This window comes from Desmodus rotundus, chromosome 1 (assembly GCF_022682495.2).
Source record: "Desmodus rotundus isolate HL8 chromosome 1, HLdesRot8A.1, whole genome shotgun sequence".
In the NCBI taxonomy this organism is placed as follows: domain Eukaryota; kingdom Metazoa; phylum Chordata; class Mammalia; order Chiroptera; family Phyllostomidae; genus Desmodus; species Desmodus rotundus.
The window spans coordinates 18,482,212-18,504,972 of NC_071387.1; the positions used below are offsets into that span (position 1 = coordinate 18,482,212).

The 22,761-nt window shown below is 36.8% G+C and overlaps 1 protein-coding gene across 5 annotated transcripts in view; it reads left to right on the plus strand.

The window, feature by feature from the left end:
* Positions 1-263: 263 nt before the first annotated feature.
* The window catches only part of PTBP3 (polypyrimidine tract binding protein 3), a 93,966-nt gene continuing 71,468 nt past the window's right edge, over positions 264-22,761 (plus strand). For 2 of the 5 annotated variants that reach the window (XM_024562059.3, XM_024562060.3), the window contains exons 1-2: positions 264-466; positions 3,787-3,817. In XM_024562059.3, coding sequence (XP_024417827.2) covers positions 459-466; positions 3,787-3,817 — 39 coding nt within the window. In that variant the 5' untranslated portion in view covers positions 264-458. Of the gene's footprint in view, positions 467-724; positions 824-3,786; positions 3,818-22,761 lie in introns of those variants that run through there. The other 3 variants (XM_024562061.3, XM_045196752.2, XM_024562062.4) reach the window with 2 other exon arrangements.

The window sequence follows — 22,761 nt, forward strand, 5'->3', positions numbered from 1 at the left end:
GCCAGCGAATCCCGTGGGAGGGCGGGTGGGGAGGGGAAGCTGGAAGCACAAGGCGCGCGCTCCCGAGAACGCCGGAGGGAGACCGGGGTCGGGGCACACGCACGCGCCGGATGCGGAGCCGGAGGCGGGGTCTTCGGAAGACCACCGGAAGAGGGCGCTCTGAAGCTGGACCAGAGGCCGGCCGGGGGTGGGGCCGAGGGAGGGGCGTCGACGCTAAGGGGCGGGGTGAGGCAAGGCGGGGACGCGCTTGCGGGGTGGGGGGAAGGCGGGGGAAGGCGGTGGCGGGAGCGTCCCTGGTTTCCGCCCCTGTTTCCCACTCTCCTTCCACCTCCAACCCGCCAGGGCTGTGGAGAGGCACCGCTTGCCGGTTCCCTGGAGCCGCCGTGCCGCTGCCACTCTCTCGCTCCGCTCGTGGTGAGCCAGTCAGTCCCCGCTCTGTGCGCTCCTCCGTCTGGGCCATGGATGGGTAAGTGCTCGGCGGCGCGGTCCCCGCACCAGGCGGCGTTTGCCCCCCTTCCTTTCGGCTTTCGTCTGGACTTGACGAGGCCGGGGAGCTGGGCGCGGCACGGCGGCAGGAGGAGCGGCCCCGGCAAAGCCCGACGGAGGGGCTTCCGGGCGCCTCCTAGGGAGCTCCAATTGCAGAGGGGCGGGCCGCCGCAGCCTCGCCTTCCCCCACGGGGCGCCCCCGTAATATCCGCCCCTCACACCCTCACACCGGGAAGTGGAGGAAAGCCCGGCGGCAACGCCGGGGACCGCGGGCCGCTCTCCGCGCTGAGTGTCGGGGAGCCCTGCCCGGCCTCCTGACACTTCCTCTCTGAAAATGGTGCGCGGCGCTGCTGGGGGAGGCGGCGTTGGGGCGGGCGTCCCTTGCTGGGGGTGTTGGTGTTTACCGGTGAGGTGGGGCGAGCGCTGGAGCTTCCTCGGACGGGGAGGCCAGCGGCCGCAGAGTGGCGGACGCCGAGTGCGCGCGTCGGTACACGTCTGGGCGGCGACCTAGTCCCGAAGCCAGGGCTCCACGCGGGGTCTCGGAAAGCCGGGAAACCTGCAGGGGTCCCCGGACTCGTGATATGAACTGTGTTAACGATTTCCGGATACCAGGCGTCTGGACTTGACCATGGACGCCCCCCCCCCGCCCCCTCCCCGAACTTCGTGAATTCCCCGTCATGTATATGAAATACTGTGTAAATGCAATTTTCGGGGAGCCTTCAAACGCTCCAAGAGATAATGAGGTCTGTAATCGAAATAAAAAGATTTAGAACTACCGATATAAATATTTCCCTTGGGGATCCAGTGGTGTGGGGTGGAACCCGACAGGTATTTTAATGTTTAAGGAAACAACTGGATTAGGATCTTCGTGACTTAATGGAAGGTCGTGGTGTATGTCCATTGAGAGTTTGAAAAAAATCTCCAGGTCTGTTAGAACCTGCAAGTCCACTTATTTATTCCCATTAGGCAGCCGAGGTTTTGTTTGGATTTTCACTTGATTTTGATGACACGGTTTCTGCCAACCCTTCAGTTGTAGACTATGTAGGACTTGCTTGAACAGTAAAAGCCGGATACGTGTTGCCATGTAGTTGAAGATGATTGTCATGCTTTCTAAAGACGATGGAGGCTTAAAACAGTTTTCACCTTCATTGGATTTCATTTATCCTAGTTTCATAATACTGTTTATATGATTTATTGGATTAACTCATTTGAATGCATATTGCACACTGCTACAAACGGACGAAGAGTTCAGTTTTACGTTTCATTTATGGTTGGATGTTCTTTAAAGTATTTTTTAATTAATTGAAACTTTATTTTTTAATTGAAACTTCTCTGAAAGCTTGGCCGAAAACTCATTTCATGTCATCTTACTCAGTTACACTTTATATGTGTGCAAAATTTTGCTATTTAAATTTGTGTAATTATGCCACATATGAGGTGCAGCACAAATAACACCCGTTTTTTATTACAAAATCTTTTATTACAAAATCCTATCCGTGTAATTCTGTAACATAACAATATCACACTCAAGCATACCATGTGACATTTTAGGTAAAATGTTCAAATTAAAAGTAAATTATTACACCCATATTATTACCCTACCAACCACACTCAAGCGGGCCTTACTTCTGCTGGACCCTGTATTTAGCTGGGAAGGCTGTGAAATTAGTATCATTACGTGTAGTGAATTGCAAGATGGTTCGACTTGAGATATGGAAGCAGGTTAGCTTTTTGTATTGGAAACGTTATAGTGATTATATAGAGGACTCTTGGGTTATGCATCTTGTCTGTTTAACTCTTGGATAACAGGAAGTGCAAACTTACTGTTTTGGACAGTGGTTTAAGAAGTTAACTCTTCTCACTCTGTGTGTGGTTTTAGAAATAAGAATGAGTTTAATGATTTAAGTATGTGGGACAATAAGATACTGAAAGGTAAGTTCATTTGAGAGTTCAAGTAGGTACATGATTTACTCTTTGCAACCGAATGAATACCACAGTGTATTACAGTCTTATTTTTTTATGCACAATCGTCAGTTATTTACCACATTTAAATTTTATCAAATGAATTTCAAGTTTCAAAAGTCTGTAAGGAAAAATAAATCTACATGGTTATTATTTAAAAAGTATACATTTGCATCATAAACAGTGCAAGTCATAAATGTTTATGATTATTAAGTAATGATGATATTCTGATTGGTTATTAACAATAGGTAGAATTTAGTTGTAGCTTTCTTTTGGGAGCATGGAGACAAACCTCATTGAAGACAGTTTATTTGGAGATAGAAGAGATGGATTTTTGTTTGGCAGAACTTTATAGGGGTTTTTACACCTTGGTGTTAAGGAATGTGGTTTTGAACATGGTGAATTTTTGGTTTTCAGGAGGCTAATTAAATTTCTACATTTTCCCACAGTCTGAAAAAAGGTCCTTTTTCATTATGTTGAATAGTTAAAAAACAACAAACCACCAGTCAACATATCTTTCTAGTTTCTTCTCACATCCCAGCTGCCCTGTGTGTGTATGTGTGTGTGCGTGTCCATTTCCTCCTGAGATAATTTACATTTAAACAGTTTTTTCAGTTAAATTAAACTTGTATTTAAGTAAAAGTTAAAATCAAATTTTAATATTATTAATCAATATTAATATTTTTAAAATTTTGTGTATGTTTCAGGTGTACAGCATAGTGGTTAGACAATTACATAGTTTATAAAGTGATTCCTCAACACGATTTTGATGTGGTAGAATGTTTTTCTAAAGTAAATCTTTGAAAATTTTGATGTGTGAAATTTGACGTGTTTTGAGAGACTATCTTAGCTGTGTTTGGTGAGCTCTTTTGGGTGGTAGATGAAAAGTTGCAAAAAAATAACACCTTCTACTTCTGTAAATCCACTCACTGGTTTTGATTCATTTAAAATTTTAAACATGATCATTTTATACCATTGATTTAAGGGAATGAACTTTGGTGATTTTAAGTTTTGATTTGGACTTGTTCAAAAGAGGTAAATGGGTAAAGATACTCATTTTATTGAAGCACAACTATACTTTTTAAATACTTTTCTAAATACTAAAAGAATTTGATTTATTGTTTCTTACATTTCTATTGAAGCTTTGCTTTTACACTCTGCTGTTGCTACTGTCCCATCACTTTTCTTTGTATTAACATTTCACAACTCATTACATTCTTATTTTTATTATTTGTTATTATAATGCTTTTTCTTTTTTCTTTAATCTTATTATCTGTCTTTTAAAAACTTGTTCTCTAACTTTGTTTTCCATTTTCTCTTTTTACTTTTTCCATACAGTGTTGTTACAGATATAGCAGTCGGTTTAAAGGTAGGAATCTTTTACTATCCTTTCATAAGCATTTTTAAATCTTAGTTTTGGCATTTTTTTCCCCTATGGTGAAATCATCTCACCTGTTCATAAACTTACATGTTTTACTGTGTTATGCTAGTATTTTATTTTAGTTTAGCTCCAAAATAAGTGTTCCTGTAGCTAATTTTGGATTTTACATACTTACTAAGTAGAACTACAGTATTTCTTATGTATCTAAAATGTGAAGAAAAAGGTTAGCCTAGAATTTTATTTTAACAATCATGGTGTATGTTTGCTTAGTTTTAGCAGTTAAATGTCATCTAGATTCTGATTTGTTTTGCTGTCATGTCCTTTTTTATATTTTCTCTTGTTGTGCCTATAAGTAATAAAATTATAACAGCAGCTGAAGTTTCTTCAATTCCTCCTATGTGCCAGCTGCTTTACATGTTTTCACTAATCATTATAACAATTCTTCAAGGTAGGTATTAATATTCCCATTTTAAAGATTTAAAAAATAGATTTAGAAAGCTTGTATGCAAGGTGTGGTATACCAGAGGTCAAATAAATCCCTGTCCTGATTCTAGAGCCTGACGGTTTTTTTCACTATCCCTAGCTGCCAGTGATGAAGTTTCTGTTTAAAATGTGAACAACAGGAGAGTTGGATAATTATTATTTTACAGTAATGATTCTTCTAATAAGTTTGTTGTTTTAGTTTTATCAAAGTCTTATGTTTATTAGATTCTAAAGTATAAATCAAGTAAACAGTGATCATCAGTGTGAGGCTTTTAAAATATAAATGGATGTTTTAAGTTTCTTTTTAGCAGTTTGGTGTTTGGTATAGCTGAGTTGAGAACTTAGTTCTAGAAGCCACTTAGTTCAGATCACTCTAAAAAATAGAAATAATTCTTGTTTTTATTGTATGTATTTTATGTAAAGTTGTTATACCACTTTTTGTCTATCATTTCTTTCTGTTTCTACACTTCCACATTTGCACTTAATTGGGCCTAATGGCGACGCAGATTCTTAAAATACCTTAAAAAATAAGCGTAAGTACAGCATAGAGCATTTGAGATTAACACTAGTATGTCCAAGATTACATAATTGGGAACTAGTGGTTATACTGTCTTTCGAAGTTGGTGGAGTTAGCTTGCTTTGGCTATTTTAAGACTAGAGAATAAATGGGAAAGCCTCTTTGGTGGGATTTTTCCCCCCTTTGTTTTTTTATTTATTTTTTTCTGGTATACTGAAGTCATTTTCTTGTATGTATGTATGTATTTATTTATTTATTTATATTATTGTTCAGGTACAGTTGTCTCCATTTTCCCCACCACTACCCCCTACCCCAGCCATCCCCACCTCCCACCCTTGATCCTAACCCCCTTTGGTTTTGTCCATGTATCCTTTATACTTGTTCCTGAAAACCCCCTTTTCCCTCCATTATCCCTTCCCACATCATCTCTGGTTGCTGTTAGTATGTTCTTAACTTCACTGTCTCTGGTTGTATTGTGCTTGCTTGTTGGTTTTGTTGATTAGGTTCCACTTATAGGTGAGATCATATTGTGTTTGTCTTTCACAACCTGGCTTATTTTACTTAGCATAATGCTTTCCAGATCCATCCACCCTGTCAGCTCCTTCTTCCTTTCTGCTGTGTAGTATTCCATTGTGTAAATGTACCATTCATTCCTGATGGGCACTTAGGTTGCCTCCAGCACTTGGCTATTGTAAATTATGCTGCTGTGAACATTGGGGTGCATGGGTTCTTTGAATTGATGTTTCTGGGTTCTTAGGGTATAATCCCAGCAGTGGAATTGCAAGGTTACTAAAGTCATTTTCTCATTTGGGTGTGATACTTGAAGATGAGAAACTGCAGGAAGGGATACTTAAACTAAATGTTTTGGTCTTATCAGAAATGTAATTCTAGAGTTTAGCTGGGGAAAAATGAATACACGAGACATTTAAAAAACTTACCATTTTGGAGTTGAGGAATTATGCCTGAAGGATTGTCATGCCTATTTTCTTGTGGAGAAAAATGTAGTTTGATGATAAATAAAAGAAAAATTTGAATGTTAGGCACAGGAACTGGATTTGAATACATGATTTGGATTTCTGACCAGCTGTTTTGCAGCAGGCACTTTAAAAACAAAGATCAGATTCTACTTCGAAGAAAAGATAAGTTTGATTAGTTGATTCACTAGGCAATCTGTGTTTTTATAGTCTTAAATACCGCAAATGTCTGTAAAATTATTCATTATATAGAGAGATTTCTCATAAGAAGTTCTGCTTACTTGGATCCCATCTGAGGAAGTTTAGTTACCAAGTAATAGACCAATAAGGCTCATATTTTTATCTAGATTATATAAACCAAAATTAGTGAATTTAAATAAGTCCTTCAAAAATGTCAATTACTTACCTTCCTCTATTTGCCGTCTGTATATGACACAAGAAATAGTTCTAGCCGTTGCCAAGAGTGGATTTCAGGTTATGTTCCATAAGTTGCTTTCCTGGGTTCAGAAAAGTAATGTGGATTTCTTTTTTAATATGAAAACACCCTTAAATGTGAAAACTTATTTTAGAGAAAGAAAACTGAATTGTTTTTAGAGATTAAATGATTCACAAGAATGTTTTATAAGGGCAGGGTTTTTTTGATATTTTTGTTTCCATAGTTTGACATAATAAGTTCTTTAAAATACCTGATGAATGAATGCTAAATTGCCACACAGATAGGTGGCAAACTTATATTGGAACCCAAACCTTCTAATTTTGCTAGTGTTCAGTCTATTGCATATGTACCCTATGAGAGAGAATTAAAACCATTTTTTCAGGCTGGAATTTTCTTGAAGACAGGAAAATATTTTCAGTCAGTTTAGGGCCATAGCATGCCGTTTTTTCAGGTTCAGAAAATTCCTTTTGATATCTCATTTGCTATTTTTTGGTAACATGAATGAATGTTGAATTGTATCTTTCAAGGAATTTGTATATTTCAGCTAAATTGTTATGGGCCTAAAGTTGTTCATAGTATTTCCTTATCCTTTTAATTTCCCTTGGATCTGTAATAATTTCTGTATTTTTAGTCTTTTTTTTTTTAAGATTGTATTTACTTCCTTTTAGAGAGAGAGGAAAGGAGGGAGAAAGAGAGGGAAAGAGACATCGATGTGTGAGGGATAAATCCATCGGTTGACTCTCACACACCCCCCAACAGGGATCTGGCCCTCAACCTAGGCATGTGCCCTGACTGGCAATTGAACCGGCAATCCTTTGGTTCACAGTCTGGTGCTCAATCTACTTAGCCACACCAGCCAGAGCTGTATTTTCAGTCTTGATACTGGTAATTCATGTTTTCCCCCTGCCCCCGATTGGCCTAACTAGAGGCTTTTAATATTACTGATCATTTTCAAAAGCCAGTTTTTGGTTTTATTTTCTGTATTGGCTGACTCTTCTATTTCACTAGTTTCATTCTTTATTATTTCTTTCCTTCTATTTATTTTGGGTTTCATTTGTTTTTCTTGAATTGGGTTTGTGTGTGTGTGGTGTGTGTGTGTGTGTGTGTAGCAGCCTAAAACAACATTTATTATTATTTAGATTTATCTCACATTTTCTGTGGGTCAGGAGTGTAGGTGTGGCATAGTTGGGTCCTCTGACTCTGGGGCTCTCCCAAGGCTGCTATCGAGGTGTTGATAGATGTTGCAGTCATCTTTTGGAAATGAAGTCTGCTTCCAGGCTCACTGAAGATGGTTGTTGACAGGAGTTAATTTCTCCTGGGTTGTTGAGCTGAGGGCCTCACTTCCTCACTAGTTGTTGGTGCAGGCTGCCCTCAGTTCCTTGCCATGTGGGTCTCTCTGTAGGGCATCTTGCTTCAGCAACTTGCTACTCCCAAGCAATTAAAAAAAAAAAAAAAAAAAGACGAAGAAAGAGGCAGAAGTCAGTCCTTTGATACCTAATCTCAGTATCAAAAGGTATCTCATCACTTTTGCTCTATTCTGTTCTTAGAAATAAGTCACTTAAAGGGAGAGAGTTACACCTGGGTATGAATACTAAATAGTGGAGATCATTGGGTACCATGTTAGAAGACTTTCTACCACACCAGAAGAGAAATTACTGGGGCGTAATGGTAATGCACATGTTCAGCTTTACTAGGTAGTTCCAGATTACTATCTAGCAGTGCACGAAAATTATTACAAATTTTCACCATGCTTAGTATTATGCCTTGAGATACTTTTAATGTAAGCATTTTAATGCTATAAATTTACCCTCAAGCACAGCTTTAGCAGCATTCCCAATGATTTTTTTCCCTATTCCTTTTTATTCAGAGTAGAGTAAACCCCAAGAAAGTAGAAGGAAGGAAATAATAAGTAACTGAGATAAAGTATACAAATTCCTTGAAAGACAGAAACTCTCAGATGACCAAAACTGACATGAGTTGGAAAAGATCTCCTCATTTTTAAAAACAGTTTGTACAAGATTAGTATAATTTCCCAAGTGTTTCATGATTTGTTGGGAAGGTAATTTTAAAATAAACAATTTCTAAAAAATAGTATTATTTCTTCCTTAAATGTTTGCGAGAATTCATTATTATAGCTATTTGTGGGTACATGTCCTTTATGGGAAAGTTTTTTAATTATGAATTGTTTTAAAAAATAGATATTTTGCTATTCATATTTTTAATTTTGTTTTACTACACCCCACAAATTTTGGTATACTTGGTGTTTACTTTCCTTAGCTCAAAATATTTTCTACTCCTGTGAGTTCTCTTCGTGGTGTAATTTCTAAACATTTTTGAATATTTATATTTAATATGTATATATAAGATTTAATTTCCAGATATCTTTCTGTTACTGTTTTTTTCTTAAATACCACTTTGCTCAGAAAATGTACTTTGTATCATTCATTACTTTTACATTTCATAAGATTAGTTTTAATGTCAAGCATATGATTTATCTTTAAGAATGTTCTGTGTACATTTGAAAAGAATGTATAGTTCACCGTTTGAGGTCTAGTGTTTTATAAGTGTCAGTAAGATAAGCTAACTGAAAATTCATGTCTTCTGTATCCTTAATAATTTTCTTCCTACTTCTGAAAGATGGGATTATTGGCATTTCCATCCATAATTGTAGATTTGTTATTTATTGTAGTTCTGTTGGGTTTTTTATATATTTTGAAGCTCGGTTATTGGGTACATTTACTTTTATGAATGTTATATTTTCTTGATGAAATGCCTTTTTTTTTTCATTTGGAATATACTTCTCTATCTCTAGTAGTATAGTTCCTGTCCACAAGGCCACTTTGTCTGATGATAATATCATAATTCCAGTTTTCTTTTTTTAAATGTATTTTATTGATTATGCAATTATAGTTCCAATTTTTTCCTGTGTTCCACTCCACCCTGTACTCCTATAACCTCAGGCATTCCCCCCCTCCCCCCCCCCCCCCACACACCATAGTTCATGTCCTTAGGTCATGCAGCTAGGTTCTTGGCTATTCCATTTCTGATATTGTTCTTAACATTCTCCTGTCTATATTGTATCTACCAATTTGTACTTAATCCCTGCACCTTTTTCCCCTCCTCCCCCTTCCCCCGGTAACTCTCCACATGATCAACTTCCACGTGATCTCCATTTCTGTGTTTCTGTTCCTGTTCTGCTTGTTTGCTTAGTTTGTTTTTTAGATTCAGTTGTTGATAGTTGTGAATTTGTTGCCATTTTAATGTTTATAGTTCTGATCTTCTTTTTCTTGTATATTCTTATATTTCTTGTATATTTCTTGTATAGTTCCCTTTAAATATTTTGTATGATAATGGTTCGGTAATGATGAACTCCTTTGGTTTGACCTTATCTGGGAAGCACTTTATCTGCCCTTCCAGTCTAAATGATAGCTTTGGTGGGTAGAGTAATCTAGGTTGTAGGTCCTTGCTTTTCATGACTTTTAATACTTCTTGCCAGTCCCTTCTAGCCTACAAAGCTTCTTTGAGAAATCAGCCAACAATTTTGTGGGAACTCCTTTGGAGGTAACTCTCTGCTTTTAAGATTCTCTCTTTATCTTTAACCTTTGGCATTTTAATTATGTTGTATCTTGTTGTGGTCCTCTTTGGGTCCATCGTGTTTAGGTCTTTCTGTGCTTCCTGGACTTATATGTCTGTTTCCTTCACCAAATTAGGGAAGCTTTCTTTCATTATTTTTTCAAAGAAGTTTTCAATTTCTTGCTCTTCCTTTTCTCCTTCTGGCACCCCGTGATCCAGATGTTGGTACATTTAAAGTTGTCCCAGAAGTTCCTAAGTCTAGTCTTAGGGGGGTTTTTTGTTTCCTTTTTTATAATTCTTATTTCTTCCTCCTGTTCTCATTGAATGCTTTTTCCTATCTTGTGTTCCAAATTGTTGATTTGATTTTCGGCTTCATCCCCTCCACTGCTTGTTCCCTGTAGATTTTTCTTTATTTCACTTCGTGCAATCTTCATTTCTGCCTGGGTCTTTTTTATGCTTTTGAAGTAGCCAGTGAGTTCCTGGAGCATCCTGATAACCAGTGTTTTGAACTGTGCATCTGATAGATTGCTTATCTCCATTTAGTTCTTTTTCAGGAGTTTTGTACCGTTCTTTCATCTGGGCCATATTTCTTTGTCTCCTCAGTTTGGTAGCCTCCCTGTGTTTGTTTCTGTGTATTAGATAGAGCTGCTTTGACTCCCTGGCTTAGTAGTGTAGCCTATTGTAGAAAAGCACACCTGTCGAGCTGAATAGGGCAGAACCTTAGGTAATCGCCAGGTGTGGCAACCAGTGTCCCCTCTTTGTTGTTCTGTATAGGGGAGGACCTAGAGAGAGGCAGTGGCGCTGCCTGGCCTCTGGAGTTTTGCCCAGGAGGAAGCTGCTGCCAAAACTCACTTTGATGCCAGTCACTTCACTTTCTCCCCTTATGCCACTGGTGCCCTTCTGGCAGTTGCCCTGGTGCTGAAGTTTAGAGGGGTGGGTCTGCCTGAGTCCTAATCCGTTTTGGGCTGTTTAACAGGGGTCTCTTGAGAATCTCACAGTTTCTTATGGTGCCCTAACCCCCACTGGTTTTTAAAGCCAGAAGTTATGGGGACTTACCTTCCTGGTGCTGGAACCCTGGGCTGGGTGGTCTGTTCTGGGGCTAGGATCCTTGGCTCCCGAGGTATCCCTCCCAATTTTTATCTACCACATGTGGATGTGGGACCACCTGTTTCCATCTTCGTGCCTCTCTGTGCCACTCTGCCTCTCCTGTGCCTGTTTATGTGTCTCTATGTCTCTGCCCATCCTACCCATCTGGATGAATGTGACTTCTTTAAATCCTTGGTGGTTTGACTTCTGCACAGCTCGATTTTCTGACAGTTCTGGGTTTTACTTGTTTTGTAGTCTAGTTGTAGTTTTTGCTATAGTTGTGTGCAGAGGTGAGGCATGTTTACCTGTGCCTCCATCTTGACTGAAAGTCTTAATTCCAGTTTTCTTATAAGTGTTTATGTGGTATATTTTCACCCAAGGATATGGGCATTGATTTTGAGAGAGAGAGAGAAAATAATGATGTGTGGGATAGAAACATCAATCAGTTGCCTCCCATATAAACCCTGACCAGGGATCGAACCTGCAACCTTAAGTATGTGCCCTAACCAGGAATTGAACCTGCAACCTTTCAGTGTTTGGGGCAATGCTCCAACTGAGCCACCTGACTATGTGGTACTTTTAACTATCTTTTTCTTTTAATCTGTTTGTTTTTAAGATGTGTGAAAGAACAGATGAACCAGAGATTGATTTTTAGAAAGTGAGCAAGAGAGAAACATTGATTTTGTTGTTCCATTTATTTATGCATTCATTGGTTAATTCATACATGTGCCCTAACTGGGAATGGAACCCACAACCTTGGTGTTACCAAGATGATGCTCTAACCAACTGAGCTACTTGGCCAGGGCTCATTTGTTCTTGATTCTAGGAACAGTCTTTTTGAAGTGGTCCTAAAGTTGTAGCATTAGACCATAGAGTAAAAAGTGAACTATGCCACGGTTACATTTCTTTACATAGTGATAAAAATGTAAATATTGTTTATTAATTTCCAACTCTAAGTCAACCTTTGAACAGGACACAATGAACAAAGCCCAGAATGCTGTTGTTGCAGGGCACAATGTATTAACCATAAGTAAATAAAAGTGAAGCTGGCAGAGGGAGGGAGAACAGATTGCTGGCATTAATAGCTTTGTCTTTCAAAATGGAGAATCAAGAAGTAATGTAAAATTGACAAAGTAAGCAATACATTATAAGTATAGTATTTACAGTTCAAAGATACTTATGTAAGAATTAAAGTTAATTCTTAATTATATTTCAAAAATAAGAGGATGGAAAAGAGAGGAAGTGTAAAAGATAAATTCTAAAGTTTTCACATTAGAGGTCAGTCAGTTTATTTTTAAAGTTGGTAACCCAAAAGTAGTGGTGTAAGCTTACTTGGGTTATGGGGACAACCATTAGAATAACTTAGACTGTTTAGAGACTGCGATATAAAGGGAGATACTTGCTTTTATCATATAAACTTCTTTGTAATAGTTCAATTTTTATAGTATGTGTATTTGGTAAAAATTTAATAAAAGTTAAAAGAACAGAAGTAATTCAACAAAAAATAAATTCAACTATGTGTATATAGAGAACTCTCATTTCCAGTGTTGTCCCCCAAAGCTAGCAATTTTGATGTTTTCACCAAAATATAGGGCATTTTCCTCAAAATTCCCCCATTCTAATTTTTTAACAGCTGCAAAATATTTTGTGGATATAGAAGTTATTTATTAAGTCCTCTTGATGGACTCATGTTATTCCTAGTATTGTGCTGTAATAAACAGTTCCTTATGGATAATCTTGTACATAGGTCATTTCATGTATATGCGGGTGTATTTGTGAAGTAGAGTCCATGCATGGGATTGCTACATCAAAGGTTAAAGATGTCTCTAGGTAAATAATAGATTTACCTCCCTTAGGGTAGTACTATTTTGTGAAGCATAGTTCTTGCCAAGATTGTGCTGTTGAACTTTTGGATTTTGCCAGTATCTCATTTTAGTTGCATTTCTTCTATGGGTGACATAGAGCATATTTTTACATCTTTTTTTTTTTATCCTCATTTGAGAACATGCTCACTGATCTTAGAGAGGAAGGGGGAGAGACAGAGACAGAGATATCAGCATGAGACAAAAACGTCATTTGGCAGGCCCCCACACACACACTATCTGGGCCTTGAACTTGCAACCCAGGTATGTGTCCTGACTGGGAATCGAACCCCACAACCTCTTGGTACACTGAACGACGCTCCAACCAACTGAGCCACCTGGTCAGGACATATTTTTATATCTTTAAGGGGTATTTTTAATCCCTTTGGGATGTTGGTTTTTGTTCTTTATTTTTGTATTTGCTGTTTCCCTTTTCAGCTTATAGACGCTTTTTATAAATTAGGGAGGTAAATTCGTTGTTTATAATAAATTGCAGATATTTTCCCCAGTGTGTCATTTGACTTGCTTGTGAAACTTTCTGCCATGCTGAGGCTTTTGATTCTTAGATAATTGAATTTATTAGTGGTGGTGGTGGTGGTAGTAGTAGAGCTCTGGATTTTGAGTCATAGGCTCTCCCATTCGGGGTTGTAAAGGAATTCACCCATGGTTTCTTAATAGTTAATGATTGTTTTTCACGTTTAGATCTTGATTCATTTGAGGTTTATCCTGGTGTGTGGTGTGAGGAATGGAGTCAACTTTGTTTTCCCGAATGACTATCCAGTTACTCAAATACCAGTTAATTGTAAAGTCCATTTTCCCCACTGTGAATTGATGATATAATATGGTACTTTAGCTGTTGCTAACGTAGTATCATGACCATGGGTATAAGACCCTGATTATTCTAATTGTCAGTTCACCTGAGATAAAAGGAGGGAAACTTCCTTTTAAAGAATAATACTTGTTAAGTCCTTTATATATACTTTTACATGGAATCCTTACAACATTGAGGAAGATGTTTGTCTTCCCCATTTCAGATGTGGAAGCTGAGGTACAAAGATATAATATATTCATCACATAGTAAGCAGTGGAGCCAGGATTTAAATACAGAAGGTGTGACTTCATAGCCTATGCCATTTAACCTGTTTATCCTTATAACACTGTCCTGTCTCTGATCTTAATGAGGCAGCACAGAACCTCCAGGTTTTTTTTCTCTTACTCTTTCAAATCAATTGCTAATGTTGCTAGAGTAGCAACAGCAATAGCTGTAGAAATAGAACCTTATCTAAAGAAATGTGTCTGGGTTCCATAGAGCTGCAAGAAAAATATAAACTTGCTTAGCTATTTGTGCTTGGCAAGTGCAAAAAATATTTACTAATGTAGCAGGGAGACTGTCCTTAGAAAAGCTGCTTACAACTTTACAAGGTTGGCTCTTGTTTGGAATACAGTTCCCTGCATTGATATGACCTGTCCTTAAATGATAAGAGTAGCTCATTGTGTCTAGACTGTTTGTGTAAATGATGTGGTTTTTACTTTCTGGGAGTCTGGAATTTTGGTACATGCTTGGCAGAGGGTGTCTCTGTGACCAGCCCCCAATAAAAACCCTGGACAGTGAGTCTCTAATGACCTTCTCTGGTAGACAGCATTTCCATATGTGTTATAACAATTCATTGCTAGAGGAATTGTGTCCCATGTGGCTTTACTGAGTAAGAACTCTTGAAAGGTTATACCTGGAGTCCACTGAATGTTTCCTCACATACCTTTCTCTTCTGGTTTTGCTTTGTATCCTTACACTGTAAGTCTTAGAACACAACTATATGCTAAGTCCTGTGAGTGCTTAGAGAATTATTGGACCTGGTGGTGGTCTTTAGGCTAATTCTAGACACTGACACTAAAATGTTTGTTGTGATTTGGGCAGTAAGGAATGTGTCTGTGCATGTGAAGCAGGTGGAGAGAATGAATGAATGTATATAAAATTTGAGAGCTTTATAACTTTGGGAAGTTAGGAGCCACAGTAGCTGACACTAACGCCAAAGGGGAGTTTCCGTCTTTACATGCAGAGGAAATACTGGCAGATTAACTGGTTTATGCTCGTCACTATTGCAGACAGGAGCTTCATTCAGCAGCTGACCTGCTAGTGATGACATGTTGGAGCAGTAGCACCAACAGCAAAGGATTAGCAGCTGTTGAAGAGAAATCAACTTTTTAGACTTAAGTTAGCACTCTTGAGATTTTAATATTTGTCATTCAAAAGAACTCCTGCTTAAGAAAATAAGACATTTTTCTGACAAGTTATATAACAGTTTTGGATGAAAGAAGAAATAGCCAAAAGGATAACTAGTCTTAGGTTTCAACATCATTTCAATTTTTCAATTATTGATAGAATTATTAGACAGAATATCAACATTCTGTTCACCAGTACTGCTCCAGAGTTTAAAAAAAAAAAAAAAGCATTTTATCCCTATCATGCTAGGTATCAGTATACAAGAAATCCTCTTAAAAGAAAACTTTGCATATTTATTATAATATTAGACCAGTTTTTCAGGATATTAAACCTATGATGTTAGTATAAATTAAAACCCTATGTCAAATAGGTGATAAGTGACAAGGGCTAGATTCAAACAAAGGTTTGTTTCCAAAGCCCATGCTCTGTTTTTATACCCAGGTTTTTCTGTTGGCTTTAGAAAAATTAATATTCTAGACAGTATTTGCTTAATAAGTTCAATTATTTTTGGAAGTTGGTTTGTTCTAGGACAAATATTATACCATTTTTATAGAATTAGAGATGGAAGCATAGCTTCAAGTGTGCTAAAATAGTAAAGAATATTTGTAGTTTCACTAAGATGAAAAAGAGGTTAGAACACAATTCTGTTTTTGTGATGCATTGAAATCTCATCAGTTGGGCTCATTACTATTCATTCTGATTTCTTAATGCTCTTTCTTGAACTAAGGGAACATGAAAACTAGCGTGCGTTCACACTGTAGCTGTTATAAAATTCACGGGTGCTACGAGATCACTAAATGATGCAAAAGAAATTTTAAATTGAAAATTTTTGTTAACATTTTGGGATGATGATATGTTCGGTAATGGTCAATAGTAGAATTGACCAAAAATCCTTATAAAATGTATTTGATTGAAAGCCCCAGCTAAGAAGGAGAGAAATATTGGCAAACTCTTTTTTAAAAGTTCAATATTTTTCAAAAATAAAATAGTCTGTTTCTCTCTAATTAGTTAATATTTAAACATGACAAATAGAAAGTAAAAGCTAGATATAATAGTCCCTCTTAACAGTTAGGTGAATTTGCTTTTAGACCTTTATATGCTTATAATATAGGTGCATCTTTATTATTATTTATTTTTACAAAAGTGGAAAATACATGTTTTAACTAATATATATGGTTTTCAAGTGAGTAATGTTCTGTGAATTTATATCCAGGTTGGTAAGTACGATGTTTCATTATTTTAATAACAACCTAGTGTTTCATTGCATGGATATACAGTAACTTTAATCTCTTACTGTGAAAACGGTGATGGTTTAATATTTTGGTAGGTTAGTGTAGTTATTAAAGCATGGACCCTGAAATTGTTCAACATGGGTTTGAATCATGACCCCAACTCTATTTGTTGTTTGGTTTATGTAAGTTACTTAACTCATTTGTGGAGTCATTTTCTCAATTGTGCAATGACATTAGGTTTTCTGACTTTGTTATGAGAAATCTTAAAAATTATTAAGTTTTATTTTTGTGAGAAGAAGGAAGTTTCAATGATTGGCTCAAAAAAAACTTAAGTGTGTATTTCAGAAAATAGTTGTCAGTGTAAGTAGTACTACTAGTGCAGTAAATTAGTATTAAGCATGACAACTAACCAAACACGGACCATTATTACTTTTACCAGACATAGCTATGCTTTTCAGAATTCAGGTGATCCCAAGACTCCTTTGTTAGAAGTAGCACTTGTAAGCAGTTTTATGACAAGAATTTTTTTTTTTCTTCAGCCATAGTGGAAGATAACATTTTCTCTTCGTCTTAGAGCAGCAATTTTTAACTTTTTCCATCACATGGCACACATAAACTAATTACTAAAATTCTGCGGCACACCAAAAATTATGTTACTTTTTTTGGCGGTATGACTAAGAACAATATAGGTGTAATTTTAGATTCATTCACACTGGGCAGCTATTGTTGTGTTGTCTCTTGTCATTTTTTTATTTGACAATCTAAGGGAAAAGAGGTCAGTGCCCCTGACTAAAGTCAGGTGTTGCATGTTTTTAAAATTCTTGCAGCATGCTGATTGAAGAAGTCTGAAAACTTAAAATGCAGAGAGGAAATGGATAAAACTAATTTTTTTTAACGAATGGGATGTGAGATGTAGTATTTGGAACCAACATTAGTTACATAATAGTAATCAATGCCTAGAATTTTGTGAAGTTTTGATATTTCATTGATTCTAAGGTACACATTTTAAAAATATATATTTTATTTATTTATTTTTAGAGAGGGAAAGGGAGGGAGAGAAACATCAGTGTTTGGTTGCCTCTTGCACGTCCCACACTGGGGAACCTGGCCCGCAACCCAGGCATGTGTCCTGACTGGGAATTGAACCAGCGACCCTTTGGTTCACAGGTCAGCACTCAATCCACTGAGCCACACCAGTTGGGGTCACATTTTTTTATATTGACATTTTTGATATCAGGGTGCTTCTTAAAGTTGATGTTATATGATAATTGGCAGCACTTTTTCTTTCTAGATTGTTACGGGTCTTAACAAATGAAGGCTTCCTAGGTTATATGAAATATGTATGATAAAGTGCATAGAATAATAGTACCTGACACATACTAAGTGATCAGTAACTATTAGCATCCTTGCATTTTATTTTGCTCTTGTAGAAGGTGATTACATACATATATCTTTATGTCCAGTTCTAATATAAAATAATGCCTAGATGGTGGCATAAATGGATCAGAGGGTTGGCATAACACATCGAGGGGAGATTTGTTTATTACACTAAGAAAAAACAGCTATGTTGGTGAGAAATAAACCATTTACCCTAAAAAGAACTGTTAAAACACTATTTGTACCATTTACCTTCTCTGACCTATGTCAAATAGTCTCTGATGTTTCATTCTTTGAGGGATAATAATACCTACTTTGCAGAATTTTGAGAATTAGATAATATGTATATAAACTTTAAAATATCTGTGGACTGACTATAGGACAAGAATATTTTATACTGAACTCTATTTGGGACAACTGTGACATCTTTGGCTTCTTTTTTTTTTTTTCTCCCACCCACATCTAATTCATTGGCAAATCTAAGTATATTCAAAATCCAACCACTCTGTAGTAACTGTCACTCCCTTGGCCCCTCATCTGGATTATCAGCATAGTTTCCTTACTGGAATCCATGCTTCCCTCCTTGGGAAGGAATTCTCAACACAGCAGCCAGAATGATCATTTAGAAAGTAAATCAGATCATGTCACTCCTGTATTAAACACTCTTTGTGCCTCATTTCACCCAGTAACATTTTTTAGAATGGCCTTCAAGGCACCACCTACTGTAACATGTCCTCCTAATCTCTTCTGTTCTTCCTTTGCTTACTTCTTTCCATCACGGTTTCTCCCTGTTTTCTAGAACATGCAGGGCATTCTATCTCAGTTTCCTTTGCCTACAACATTTTTCCCTCTTCCTTCCTGCTGCCTTTAAGACTGCTTAAATGTTGCTTTGTCTTACATCTTTCTGTGACTACTGATTTAAAATTGTAATTCTCTTTATCCCTGGCTGTTCCTTATCCCACTTTTTAAAAAGCACTTACGACTTTAAAGCAGACTACATAATTTTCTTTATTCCTTTTTTATTTTGTAAGATTGTAGACTCCATAAAATAAGGGCAGGGATTCTTTTGTCTGTTCCCTGGGATTTTTCCCCACTGGATAAAGACCTCTCAGTTTGGTGCTCAGTAAATATTTGTTGGATTTGTTGAGTGAATGAATATTATTGCTATGACAGTTATACGAGGTCTGTCTGGAAAAAGTCCAACCAAAGTTAATATAATGAGTATGGTTTGTGTAACATCGATGTAACCTGGCAGCCAAGGAGAAAGGACCAGAATGTGTATGTGTGAACAATGATGACTTCACTGTACTTGTCAGTGGAAGTGGTAGATGCCGTTGAGTGAGCATGTGTACTGTGTGTGGGCCCATGCATTCAAAATGACTGAGTAAGTAGAGCAACAAATCTGCATCAAATTTTGCATTAAGCTTAAACATTCCTCTACAGAAACTATTCCGATGATTCAAAAGGCTGCAGCTATGGGCAGTTGGTGATTGGCAGCTTCATCACAACAATGTGCCTGTCATGCATCATGTCTTGTGCAGGTTTTTTGTGAAACATCAAATCACCCAGGTGACTCAGCCCCCCCTACAGACCAAATTTTGTGCCCTGCAACATCTGGCTTTTCCCAAAACTAAAATCATCTTTGAAAGAGAAGAGATTTCAGACCATGAATGAGATTCAGGAAAATACTGTGGGACAGCTAGTGGCAATTGGGAGAACTGTGTGAAGTCCCAGGGTGCCTACTCTGAAGGGGACTGAGGCATCATTGTCCTGTGTACAATGTTTCTGGTGCCTTTCTCAATAAATGTCTCTATTCTTCAAATTAATTACGTGGCTGGGTACTTTCTGGACGGACCTTCGTACATATAGAGTTCAGTATGTATGGGTTATGCCTATGTAATAGGAACTAAATAAATACTCAGGTGAATGGCATTTTTGGTTCCATTTCATTAATTAGAGACTTTTAAGGAATAATTACCAGTCATTTAAAAATGTGTTAATGGCCCCGGCCAGCTAGATAGGTTGGTTAGAGTATCATCCCAATATGCCAATGTTGCAATTTGATCCCTGGTGAGGGCACATGCAAGAAACAACCCATGAATGCATAAATAAGTGGAACAACAAAACAATGTTTTTCTCTCTCTGTCTCTTTCCCTCTCTCTGTCTTTCCCTCCCCTTTTCCCTGTCTTCCTTTCTCTCCCTGTTCCTCGATGTCTAAAATCAATAAATTAAAAAAAAAAAAACTATTAGTGTTTTATTGTTAAGGTGCCCACTTAAAACAAAAACAATCAAATCATTTTATTGAAATTATGTAATAAATAGAGGATTTTAAAGATTGCTACCTCTGTACCTTTGAAGAATTGGCCCCATATTTAACTATCACCCTTTTTATTCTCACTTCCTAAAATTTCAGTGGTTGTAGCCTTGTAAAGGAAAGTGTTACAATTTGGTAACTTTTGGGGGGGAGTGGGAGGGAGTAAGTGTTCTTTAGGAAGTAAATACATTTTGAAATAATCATACCCTTTAGTAGATGAAATGTTGATGGGCCCACAGTGTTTGTTGGGGACACGATCTCCAAGTCTTTTTTTAGGGTAGTTAACCAGTAGCCAGTGCCTTTGGGTTTTGGATGTATTTAGAGTATTAGGCATTGAAAGGGTTGAAGTTAACAAAAGGCTAAATGTTAAAAAACAAACTTGAAATTAACTCATACTGCCTCACAATCTGAGAACCTCACTCAGTTTATTCCCTTAGCTTTAGTTACTCATTTTTACAAGCAAAAAATCGTTTGAACATAGATTGCACGGAAAACATTATAGTAGGTTCTGTGGAGGAGGATGTAAAGGTGAATAATTAGACCATAATCAACAAATGTATGTAATATGGTGAGATTCTACATACCAATTACTTTTGGTTTTGTTTATGAAAAAACAGAGTAACAGCAGGATGAACATGAGTTTTCTGTTCTGGTCAAGTGTTTACAAAGGGTCACTAGATAATCCGCTACAACTATAGAGGGGACTGACTACCTTGATTTCAGGGTAGTAGGTGGATATTAATTTCAGTATTTAAGATTCTTTATTTAATAAAAGATAGTTCTAAGATTGTGGAAAATTGGGAATTTTTTTAATCTCTTTTTTCATGGTTATATAGTATCTTGATAGATTAAAACAAATGATCATATCCTTGAATAACATGTCTGTTTTGGGTATGATCTGAAGTTTAACCATGAGTTAATGGTTTATTTTCAGAATCTTCCTTATATGCTATTTTAGTGGCTCTTTCTCAGCTGTGTGGATTGCCTTTTATCATATTAATCATCTCACTTTAATGTTAATAAACCACTTCCCATCAAATTTGATAATGCAACACTTTATTTGTACTGCTTAATTACAGTGTTCCTTTGCTTTGTTGGCCCGGTGTATTTAATTATTCTTCAGCAGGAGAGAGCTTCAATAATTGATACTTGAGGCAGTGAAGCGGATTGGTGTGTTGACTTAGCCAGAGAGCCGACAGATCCACAGAACAACTGCTGTACTTGTGTAAATTTACTGTGTGTTTCTAAGGAGACTGTTGATCCAGTGTTGTTCATGCATCACCCCCTCCCCCCCCCATAATGTCTCTATTATTTGGCTTGTTAAATAAAGCCTTTTAATATAATGGTAAATTGTTTACCTGTGATAGTCTTTTTTTCTCTCCCTTTTTAATAATATCCTTCTCTTGGTCATCATCTACACTCACTCATCCAAACAGACTTTTAATTTATTTTTTAAATGTCTTCATTCTGCTTATCATCCATCTCTTAAGCCATAATCTCTTATAGCAGTCAGACTTATTAGAGATACTCAATTTTACCTAGGTCTGCATTGCTCTTCCTTTACTATAATGAAAAATTACTTTTCAGACTTTGTTTAGAGATATTAAGTATAATTTTCAAAGATAGTTTTTGTTTTTTACTGAATAGTCTAATTATAGGTAGTGTTGCGTTTTCAGGAGAATTTATGTCTAGGAAAGAAAAGTCATTTTTTAAAAGAAGGGAACTAACTTTAAAGTAATAGAACTAATTGTGTTTTTCTCAGCTTTTACAAAGTTTTACGAAGTAATATGACTCTTGGTATTTGAGCTTTATAATATTTTTAAAAGAATTTATTTTCCGTAATTTGAAAATTCTTGAGGGGAAAATCTAGGGCAGAAAATGGTGATTATCAGAGTATTTTTTATGACTATTTTCAAATGTAAGCTGCTTTTGCTTTTTTTGTCTTTTACCGGATCCTGAAATTACTAGGGTCAATAAGTTACAGGTTTTTTAAGTATCATATTATTTAAGAGATGTATTATTTATCCTATATGATGAATGGTAAACCCCATCTCTGATATAAAATACAATTTCCAGATATGAAAGTTCAGGCTCAAATATTTTATTTTCTTATGTAGTAAGGCCATAACAATAGCCACACCAACACTACTGTAGGGTTTGCTTTACTTATGCATATTTTAGGCATATTCTTTCTTTAAAAAAGCTCTTACTGTTACTATTGAAAGATCTAGTAGAATTGTCAGGCTTATATGGGGTTTTATTTTGAAGACTTAGCATTGTTCACCATTTCTTTATTATGATAGTTTATATTTTGTGTGGATATGTTAAATGTGATGGTTAAAATTTTGCATTAATTTATTTCAGATGCTATATAAATATAAGTTAAATTTTCTTTTTCAGTGCTTGAATATTTTACCACTTTTTAGATTAAATTTTTCTTATAGTTAGAAGTTGAAATGGTAATTTAAAGGTGAAGAATAAAGTTTTTAAAAATCTATTAAATGAATAGTTTTATTATACTTTATTGATGTAACATTTAATCATGAGAGGAGTTAGGCCATCTGTAAAATTAGGGGACACAGTCCTCAAAAGACTACCCTCACTTCTGACACTAATTATATTTTCTGGGAGGTTTCCAAAAATACCTTTAGGTGCCATAATTTGCTAGAAGGATTTACAGAACTCACTGAAAGCTGTTATACTTATGGTTACTAGTTATTACAGGGGAAGGATAATAGATTTAAATTAGCCCAGGGAAAAAACACATAGGGCAGAGTCTAGGGAAGCACCAAACACAGAGCTTCCTTTGTCCTCTCCCCATGAAGTCAGGATTACTTTCCTGGCATTAGTATGTGAC